Consider the following 10,597-nt stretch of genomic DNA (forward strand, 5'->3'; position numbering starts at 1 on the left):
GATTGCCCGAAAAAAGGTGGTATGTTTTTGAAAAGCGTTTCCGCTTGGAATGTAGATAGTTATTGTTACTATTACTCTTCGCGATTTTAATTTATACACTCTTTAGCTGGCAATTTTCAATGCATTTTACATATTAGAAATGTCGCTTGCATAAATACCGATATTTTTAACAGTATCGTTTTTGTTAACCAAAATACCATCCACATTAGTTCCCAAGACTTTGATGAAACCATAGATACCAAATCGGACTGCAGGTGATGAACAGATTTTAAACTAGAATCAAACGAACCAGCGTAGGCCCTCTCAAAATGTACTTTTTTAATATATCGCGTTGTGATGACTGCTTTTTCCTTATCAAAGTAAATTTAGGTAGACAAATCCAGTAAAACTACTCACGTCTTTAGCTTTCGCCATCTCGGATGATGGCTTTCTCAAAAGTGACTTGGTTCACTGCTTCTCCCGCGGAAAGCGGCTGTAGCCTCATTCCCAGAGTGTGATGGTACAAGCAGTGAGTCATATACGTGATCTAGAGTGTATGAGCCTATGTCCTGGTTCATGGTGGCGGCCCCCTTTCTCTTGATCCATATGGCCTCCCTGACTTTTCTTTTGAACTGATTCGCTTCCTTGTCAAGTATTGTAGCTCCCTCCCAATCTATAACATGGTTGTCGGCAGCGACATGGTCCGTAATTGCTGATTTGTTGAATTCTGTGGTAGATTCTTTCCGTCTTGCGCGGGTATACTTCTTGTTTTCCGCTTTCTCTGCATCTTTCTGGTGCTCTTTCAACCGTGTGCCAAACGCTCTCCTGTTTCACCTATGTATGATTTTTTCACAACCCTTACAGTCGATGTTATAGACCACCTCGCACATCTGGTTGGTTTCTCTCTTGTCTTTAGGGTGCACTAATAAGCTCTTTATAGTGTTATGAGGTTTCATGGCTGTTGCGATTTTGTGCTTCCAAGAGATGCGCTTGAGCTTCTCTGAGAGGCCTGCAACGTACGGTAAAACTACCATACCCTTTGACGGGTTATCATCAGTGCTCTTCTTTGAACTGTTACTCTTGATCTTACTTGTTGACATTTGCTGCTTAACACGGTCCATTGCCCACCTTGGATAGCCCCATAGCCACAGTTTTGAAGCGCGGTTCTGATCTTCTTTTCTTCTTCCTTTTTATCTTCCTCCTCTGTCACTATGCTATCCATTCTGTCAAACAGTGTACGAATGACCCCGAGTTTCTGATGTAGGGGATGTTGTGAGTCAAAGTTCAAATATTGATCTGTGTGGGTTTTCTTTCTGTATATGAGAAGTTTTATGCTGCCATCTTGTTTACGGACCACTAATGTGTCAAGGAACGGTATGCTACAATCCTTCTCCTCCTCATACGTGAATTTAATGTTCCCCGTTTCGTCCACCTTGTTTAGATGATCAGTTAGTTTCTCTGTTGTGTCCTTTCTGATGACCTCAAGCACGTCATCCACGTAACGGCGCCAGTATTTTGGTGCACAATCGAGTGGTGCCGTGGCTATAGCTTGTTGTTCTAGCCATTCCATGTATAGGTTTGCCACAATCGCACTAACAGGACTACCCATAGCTGCTCCAAACTTCTGGCGGTAGATGTTACCTCTGAAGGAGAAGTATGTCGTCGTGAGAATAAATTCTAATAGCTCCATGATGTCGGTGGCATTCAGTCGTGTGCGTTCGGGTAACGTTGTGTCTTTGGTAAGCCGGTCTCTTATGATCTCTAAAGTCTTGTCTATTGGTGTGTTTGTGAATAGTGAGACCACATCGTGAGAGTTAAAAATGTCTCCATCATCGATGAGTACACCTGTAAGCTCTTCAGCGAGTTGTTTTGAGTTGGTGACGTGATGTTCGGTTGTCCCTACTAACGGCGAGAGAATTTCTGCAAGTGCCTTTGATGTTTGGTACCCAATACTACCTATGTAATCCACGATTGGCCGGATCGGGTCTCCTTGTTTATGTATTTTGGTGGTGCAATACAGTCTCGGTGTGTTTTCTGCAGTGGGGTACAGTAGCCTATATTGGCCCTCCTCAATCTTTTTCTCTGCCTTGAGCTTTTGTAACATACCAATCAACTTCCGCTTGTAAGTAGGTGTTGGGTCTTTCTTAAGTTTTTCATAAGTTTTTGTGTCACTCAGCATGGTTTCAACTTTACTTTCATAGCTCTGGATTGTTTGCACTACCGTGCATTTGCCTTTGTCTGCCCCCATGATGAGCAAATCTTTCGATTTTTGGAGCTCCTTTTGCCTTTTCTCCTCTTTGGTGATGTTAGATGTGGGAATTTTAGCTGTTTTAAGTGATCCCGCAACTTCCATACGGAGGTTTTGTGCCTCTCCCGGTGGTAGCTTGGCACATGCCGACTCACAAGCGACAATAAATTCATCATGAGGAATTTTGTTGACAGACACGGCAAACCCTAACCCACGGGCGAGTAAGCTTTCTTGGGGATCAGTAAGGTCTTTTTCTGACAAGTTTTTCACCCACCTTTCACGCCATTTCTTCAGGTTGGTTCCACTCAAGTTGAGCTCTGTGTTCTTTTTGTCTACAAACTTGGCTTGCTGTTTCTTTTTTAGCCTATCCAACTTAGCTATGTGTCTTTCTTTCGTCTTCTTTTCTTCATTTTGCCTTCTGTTTACGATATGATTTTCAATATGGCGGCGCACATCGGAATCATGCTCCGTGTTGTTGTTTACGAGCAGTGTTTCTAGACAGGAGGGTGAAAGTGCATAGGAACAATGCCGGAAACTACGTCACGCTATTGTTCGACCTAGGCTACATATTTTTAACGCATGCGTGTTCGTCAATACAGCTTTAGACTCCTCCACCTTCGCAACACGGTACGTGGAGTGACTGGAATCACACTGACGGCGGAGGAGAATACTAGCTGGTCAAACAGTTTAATTCTATCAAGCATATAATACCTAAACAATCATCGTCATTTGATCTATTTACTCACAGAATATATTGTATACTCAAAATATAATTTTAAAATAGTAAACCTGTTAACTTATATATTTGTGTACTAAAATATAAGGACACGTGATGTCGAAGACAAAATGGCCGCTAATCCGCCTATTGTGAGACCTAGGATACATATTTCGAAAGAGGGCAGCAGACTAGGATGCCTATCCCTTTGTCTATTATTCCTGTTCTAGATCGTTATTTTGCAACTCCCGTTTTCCCTGGAGATATTTAATTTTATTACTCACAAGCAGTACAAGCAGTGAGTCACTGCTTGTACCATCACACTCTGGGAATGAGGCTACAGCCGCTTTCCGCGGGAGAAGCAGTGAACCAAGTCACTTTTGAGAAAGCCATCATCCGAGATTGCGAAAGCTAAAGACGTGAGTAGTTTTACTGGATTTGTCTACCTAAATTTACTTTGATAACCAAACCAATCCTACAGATGAAACTGTTCAGTGCTTTTTCCTTGTTTTTTATAACAAGGAAAAGCTTTACTTACCTCAAACTTCACACGTAGTGTTGTCTGAATGTCCGTTGCTGGTTGGTATTATTCCGATTATGCGATTCTCATGATTTAGGGCTATTTAGCCTACATTTGACCAAATATTTGCCCACACAATGATAGAATATAATTATTCCAAAAATGGCGCTGCATTCGGTGTCACATTAACGACGGCAAGGTTATGCTAAGATGTGTGAGACTTGCTGACACTATATTCACGGTTTTTCTACTAGCTATTCAAACCTATGACAAATTTGGCTGGTTTGCGATTTTCAATACCATTTTCACCCTGATGTGACAGTGACGTCACGTCAGTACTGTACGAATTTTATTAGGTGCAGCCTCACTCGCTAGAGTTCGATCAAAGCGCTGGTGTACATATGCCAAAAGTTCTTGTACTAATTACAGAATTTTTAAGACAGAGCTTCAGTTTGAAGAATATCTCACCATCCTCAACCAACGCGACCGTATCAGACTCTGTAGATTTAGATGTAATAACAGTAAAATACCGATCTTTACAGGGCGTTACCAGGGCATTGAACGGCAAAATAGAATATGCCCTTTGTGTACAAATGCTCAACTTGGGGACGAGTTCCACTATCTTTTATGTCCGTCTCTGGCTGAAGAGAGGAAGCTGTTCCTAAAACGGTCTTTTAAAGACTTGTAAAGTTTTGTCATTGTATTATGAAAAAGTTTAATTGACTCATATTCTGATATAGATGTCATTGCAATAGGTATATATATGTTTTTTTGGACACTTTTGTTATATTGTATGATATTGTAGGTTATGATAATTATGTCTTATTGTAACTCTCTTATACCAAATGTTTTGGTGGCATAGAGACAAATAAAACTTGTAAACTTGTAAACTCGCTTAAAGACGCCGCATAGATGCGCGAGCGAAACAGTCGTTTCAACGCGTTGACGTCACTGCCATATAGTAATAGATGACTATAAAACCTCAAACTCGCCCCTCGATAAGTTAAAGGTTGCCAATTGAAGCAGACCTCAGTTTAGCGAACTTTGCCTGTTTAATGCGATGCGAGTGCAAGCGTCGCCCGGACTGTGAAGGTTTCTGCATACCGAATATGGGTTTAGGTTCGGCCTATATCATGGCCTCTAGGCCCTATGATTTGTTTTTCAAAAAGAAAGCCTAATCTCGGAGCCTAATCAATTGAGAAGGGACTGGATTTTGTCATAATAATATAAAAATTAATACTTGTCGTCCATAACAAGAAGGAATGCCTCGCGATTTTTTTGATATCCAGTCATAGTAAACTGAGCTCAAAAAGAAACCTTTTTTCACAAGGTCATATCTTGAAATCCTGTCCATCAAATTGAACCAAAATTACACAGATTTACTTCAATACTCTACTCTTAAAACATGTCAGCAACCAAAATGCACTGACATGGGACAGCTTCCTGGACCACATTCACAGCCCAGCCCTGTTTCATGAAAAAAATGTATGAAAAGCAGAAAGCAGCACCGTTTTATCATCTGTGCAAGGATCTTGTGTGCATTCTCACAGATTTTTTGTCCTGGGTGCCAAATGTTGGGCTGTGAAAGTGAAGGAAGTCCAGGAAGCTGTCCCATGACAGTGCATTTTTGTTGTGTCAGTTGGACAACTGCTTGGTTATTGACATGTGTTTTGAGTAGAGTATTAAGGTAATCCTGTGTGTAATTTTGGTTCATTTTGATTGACAGTATTTTAAGATATGACCTTGTGATTCACAAGTTGTAAAAAATTATAAGTTTCTTTTTGAGCTCAGTTTATTTTAATTGATTACACTGAACATGAAGCTATATCTCTTCTACATGTAGTGAGTACCACATTAGATTGTGTTTACAAGAAATAATAAGCGCTGCCTCCTCGAAATATCTTATGCCAGCAGCTTTGATTATCAAATATTATCTACAACCAGGCACCTGTGTTCAAGGCCTTTCTTTATTCTATTGACCTCATAAGAAAGGATTAGAATTATCAGAATGCCGTCCTTGACCTGTTTCCACACATTATTAATGAGTCGATAAGGGACAGTGCTACCGTTTTACTTCAGCGAATACGTATGACCACTACACAGTTCAATGGCCTTATTCTGATCTGGCGGGCGTTTTAAAAGCACGGTCCCTGAACACAAGATGACTGCGTGGGCATATTTCCGGGCAAGGAACAATAGAGACAAATTGCCTGGCAATGACGTCACATGTAATCCCAGTCTATATCGGGGTCTATATGTGATCAGAACATTATAGTAGGGATGACCATCATAATTTCATGTTGCCCCTATTGCTACAAAAGATTGTTTTCTGGAAAGAACTCATCAACAGAAGTATTTTGGTGGTTAAATGGTCAAAGTCGGTCAAAAACTTTTCGAATTATGAATTTTCAAAGTTTCCCATTCTGACCGGTCATGGAACGAAATAAATTGACAAAGTCTAAAAATAGCAATGTGAGCAAAATTGGTATAAGCATATATTTACCTTTTTATATTTCTTTATTTTAATATATATGCAAACATGAAACAAGCATATTGTGAAAGTATCAAAGGGGTTTCTTATGAAATGGCACTTTACTAGTCAATAGCATTAAGTATTTCTTCAAACCGAGGCACTGAAATCATGCTTTTAGAAAACATTTGCCAAAAATCATCCATAATGGCCGAAGTGGCACAAAATCAAAAGTCCAGGTGAACTTTTTTTCCACAACAATTATACACTACACATAAGAAAAATACTAATGTACTAGAAGGGATTTTCAACATAGGAATCCAAACAATCAAGTACCAACATGCACAGCTTTGTCCTGATATCACTTCTGGGGTTTTAACAAAATGTTTAACCTCTATTGTGATTGGCAGCAGCATAAGGTATCTCTTTGATAGCTGATAATGCCCAGCCATTCAGCAAGTGGCTAATAACTGACCTTGATAGGCTTGAATGAATACTGTCATCTAGTACTACAAAACCATCACACTCTAGGACCTGGTTACTCCATATGCTACAGGGAGCACAGTACTTTAACAATGGAGTAAAAGACTTATTATTGATTAGGCGAGTATTTTAAAAGTACAGCTCCTGTGCGTGTATTGCAGCAAGTCAGTGCAGATGGTATAAATTTAAGAAAATGTTTAGGGTTGAGATCAGGTGAAAAATACAACAAATGAGCACGAAACTTCACATTTATGTTCAGAAAGGTGTCTATTTAACATGATTCGAAAGGTGTATGGAAATTCCAAAGGGAAGCTGGTGATTTAATTTTAACTCGAGATCTACTTGTCCATTTTTTAAACCTTTTTACAGAGGGTATGATAGAGGTAATAACGACAACTCTGCCAAATTACAGCTCAGTAGGTCAAGGTTTTCACCTGATCTTATTCATCTGAATATTTTGTGCCATTCTGAGCAGTGCTGCACTTGGCCACGGGCAATTAAGCGCACTGTGGCGATGGACCAATTTTGACTCACACTTACAGAAAAACCAAATAAGTTATGTTGCTGTAACAGGATCGTTAAAAAACATAATTGGCATTAACATCTCCAATTTTTACAGAAAAATTATGAAAAATAAAAGAATGAGCTCGATTTAGAAATGTCTGTGCAAGCAGTGCACAGTTGAGCTCCCTGCATGTCTATGGGAGTGTTCTAATCAAGTTGATGGTTCATTGGTCATCCCTAAATTTATAGGCTGGTGGTCATTTATAGATCAGTACAAAAAGTCCAATGCGATTTTTAATGTATTTTCTAAAATTAAAAGAACCACTTTTTAGCGGGATTTTTTGTAAGTTACACAGCTGAAGTTGTGAAAGGGTTGAAAGACTACAATATTACGGCTTAAACAAGAATTTGTTTGTTTGGTCTTTATTCCTATAGCCACATCCCTTAATGAAAAAAATGTTTTCATCTTCTCCAATGTCTTTACTTTTGAAGATTCGTCACTAGCTGTAGTGACGTAGCTAGGGATTGTGGTGCCCAGAGGAAAGAATTAACAACTAGACTTAGCTGTGGTCTAAGACCACGAACACAGCCGTGTTGTGACCCCTTAATGACCTTTGACCCCAAAATATATAAAAACGCCCATAGACAGTGGCTAATGTCAATGTATGGGTGCACGTGGCACCACTTTGCTATGTTATTTGTGGCAGAAGGGGCATTTTGCAGGTTTTCGTCTCAGACCGGAAGTAACCCCTCAATGACCTTTGACCCAAAATAAAAAAATACCACATATGAATTGGGTAACCACAATTCATGTGTGAACATATCGTTACTGTCCTATGTTTTTTAGCAAATAAAAAAATTTTGAAGGTTTTTCGTTTTATACCGGAAGTGACCCCTTAATGACCTTTGACCCCAAATCTGTGAGGACCCCATAGACACTGGGTAATAACAATGCATGTGTGCAAGTGGTGTCACTGTCCTACGTAATTTGTGGGAGAAGAAGCATTTTAAAGGTATTTTAGTTTTATACCGGAAGTGGCCCCTTAATGACCTTTTGACCCAAAAATAAAAAAATACCACATATACACAGGGTAACTACAATTTATGTGTGAACATACCGTTACTGTCCTATGTTTTTCTTAGCAAATAAAAATTTTTGAAGATTTTTCGTTTTATACCGGAAGTGACCCTTTAATGACCTTTGACCCCAAATCTGTGAGGACCCCATAGACACGGGATAATAACAATTCATGTGTGCAAGTGGTGTCACCGTCCTATGTAATCTGTGAGAGAAGAAGCATTTTGAGTTGAAATCACGTTTTTGACCCCTATGACCCCTGCGTGACCTTTGACCCCACGAGTTTCATATGACATGTAGGGGCATGGTCAATGATGGTTATGACCAAGTTAGGTCAAAATCGGTGTAAGCATGTAAGTCCTAGAGCAAATGAAGTGGTCGGCAGAAAGAAGAAAGAAAGAAAGAAGAACTAGACTTAGCTGTGGTCTAAGACCACGAACACAGCCGTGTTTTGACGCCTTAATGACCTTTGACCTCAAAATATATAAAACGCCCATAGGCATTGGCTAATGTCAATGTATGGGTCCAAGTGGCACCACTTTGCTATGTTATTTGTGGCAGAAAGGGCATTTTGAAGGTTTTTCGTCTCAGACCGGAAGTGACCCCTTAATGACCTTTTGACCCCAAATGAAAAAAATACCACATGTACAATAGGTAAACACAATTCACGTGTGAATATACCATCACCCTCCAATGTTTTTCTTAGCAAATAAAAATTTTGAAGGTTTTTCGTTTTATACCGGAAGTGACCCCTTAATGACCTTTTGATTCCAAATTTGTGAGGACCCCATAGACAATGGGTAATAACAATGCATGTATGCAAGTGGCGTCACTGTCATACGTAATTTGTGGGAGAAGAAGCATTTTAAAGGAATTTCGTTTTATACCGGAAGTAGCCCTTAATGACATTTGACCCTAAATAAAAAAATACCACATATGCACAGAGTAACTACAATTTATTTGTGAACATACCGTTACTGTCCTATGTTTTTCTTAGCAAATAAAAATTTTTGAAGGTTTTTCGTTTTATACCGGAAGTGACCCCTTAATGACCTTTTGACCCCAAATCTGTGAGGACCCCATAGACACTGGATAATAACAATGCATGTGTGCAAGTGGTGTCACTCTCCTACGTAATCTGTGAGAGAAGAAGCATTTTGAGTTGAAATCACGTTCTTGACCCCTATGACCCCTGCTTGACCTTTGACCCCACGAATTTCATATGACATGTAGGGGCATGGTCAATGATGGTTGTGACCAAGTTAGGTCAAAATCGGTACAAGCATGTAAGTGGTAGAGCAAATGTAGTGGTCGGCAGAAGAAAGAAAGAAGAAAGAACCTGTAAGAAAAAAGACACAGCCGTGACTAACGTCACGGCTGTGTAACCGGCTGTGTAAAGAACCTGTAAGAAAAAAGACACAGCCGTGACTAACGTCACGGCTGTGTAATACCAGTCGTGCGGGCGCGCAAAAATGTGCATACAAATTTGGTATAGCCTACTCAGGTTGAATTTTGGTCTTTCAAATGACAATTTATGTTTAATGCGCGCGAAAATTTTGTGTTGAAGGGGGCACCCAATTGAAGAGTATATTTCTATGCATAGTGGGTAAAGGTTTCCACTTCTTTCCTATAACAAAGTATTATCGTGTTGAAAGGGTATCCGGTCTGCTGATGGGTGCCCCCTTAGCCCGGGGGCGCGACCCCCAGAGCCCATAGGAGTTACTGACCTAGGCCTGGATATCCTTTTGACACGATAATACTTTGTTATAGGAAAGAAGTGGAAACCTTCACCCACTATGCATAGAATTACTCTTCATTTGGGTGCTCCCTTCATCACAAAATTTTCGCTCGCTTCGCGCGCATTGCAACATAGATTGTCGTTTGAGACCGAAACTCAACTTAATTATACCAAATTAGTGGTATTTATGCACATTTTCGCGCGCCTGCGCGCAATTGCTTTAGGGAGAGGGAGTATTTTATATTCTTGCCCGGGCGCCACAACCATGCATGCAATAGCTACGTCACTGCAGCTAGTGACGAATTTTAAAATGAAAGACATTGGAGACGATTAATTTTTTAAAGTTCATTGAAACAAAAGAATACTTTGATTGAAACATGAAATAAATTTGATCTGAAACACTATTTGTAAGTTATTCGGTGGGTCTATGGCTTCGTATGGCTTTCAATACCTAAATTGATTTGCTCTGCACCATGCACACCCTCGATCAGGGGTACCCGATCTACTTTCGCCCCCGGGTATCCTGACCCAAAATTACGCCACTGCTTCGCCAGCGAATAATTAACCTCAATTTGATGTCTTTTACGAACTAACCCCTTAGTATTGTGAGTTGATGTCTTTACGAACTAATCCCTTATTATTGTGAGTGGCCATTGTCTTATAACTTCATCTTGTTTTAAATATTTAAGAATATGTACCCGATCAATGTACGGATAAATCAGAGCTGAACTTAGTGAAATCATCTCTGAGTCTATTCGCGAACAAGATTTAGCGACTTCCTTTTATTTATATAGATATACACCAAAAATAGCATTATAAAATTGATACTTAGTTTCGATTAATGATTATACTAGGTTATAAT

General features: G+C 39.7%; 1 protein-coding gene across 1 annotated transcript; it reads right to left on the reverse strand.

Moving 5' to 3' along the window:
• Positions 1–1,006: 1,006 nt before the first annotated feature.
• LOC140162511 (uncharacterized) lies at positions 1,007–10,389 on the reverse strand. Its single transcript, XM_072185760.1, has 2 exons — positions 10,359–10,389; positions 1,007–2,721 (listed from the first exon to the last, which is right to left on the reverse strand). Exons 1-2 carry the CDS (start codon positions 10,387–10,389, stop codon positions 1,007–1,009), a joined length of 1,746 nt encoding a protein of 581 aa, XP_072041861.1.
• Between the last annotated feature and the right edge of the window lie 208 nt (positions 10,390–10,597).

Source organism: Amphiura filiformis, chromosome 1 (assembly GCF_039555335.1).
Source record: "Amphiura filiformis chromosome 1, Afil_fr2py, whole genome shotgun sequence".
Classification (NCBI taxonomy): Eukaryota; Metazoa; Echinodermata; class Ophiuroidea; order Amphilepidida; family Amphiuridae; genus Amphiura; species Amphiura filiformis.

Bases quoted from the DNA above. Each gene is read 5' to 3' on its own strand.
- LOC140162511 (XM_072185760.1), bottom strand. From the start codon at position 10,389: ATGGCCACTCACAATAATAAGGGATTAGTTC. The intron at 2,722-10,358 runs GTAAAGACATCA...CCTCCTGTCTAG, and splicing joins CAATAATAAGGGATTAGTTC to AAACACTGCTCGTAAACAAC.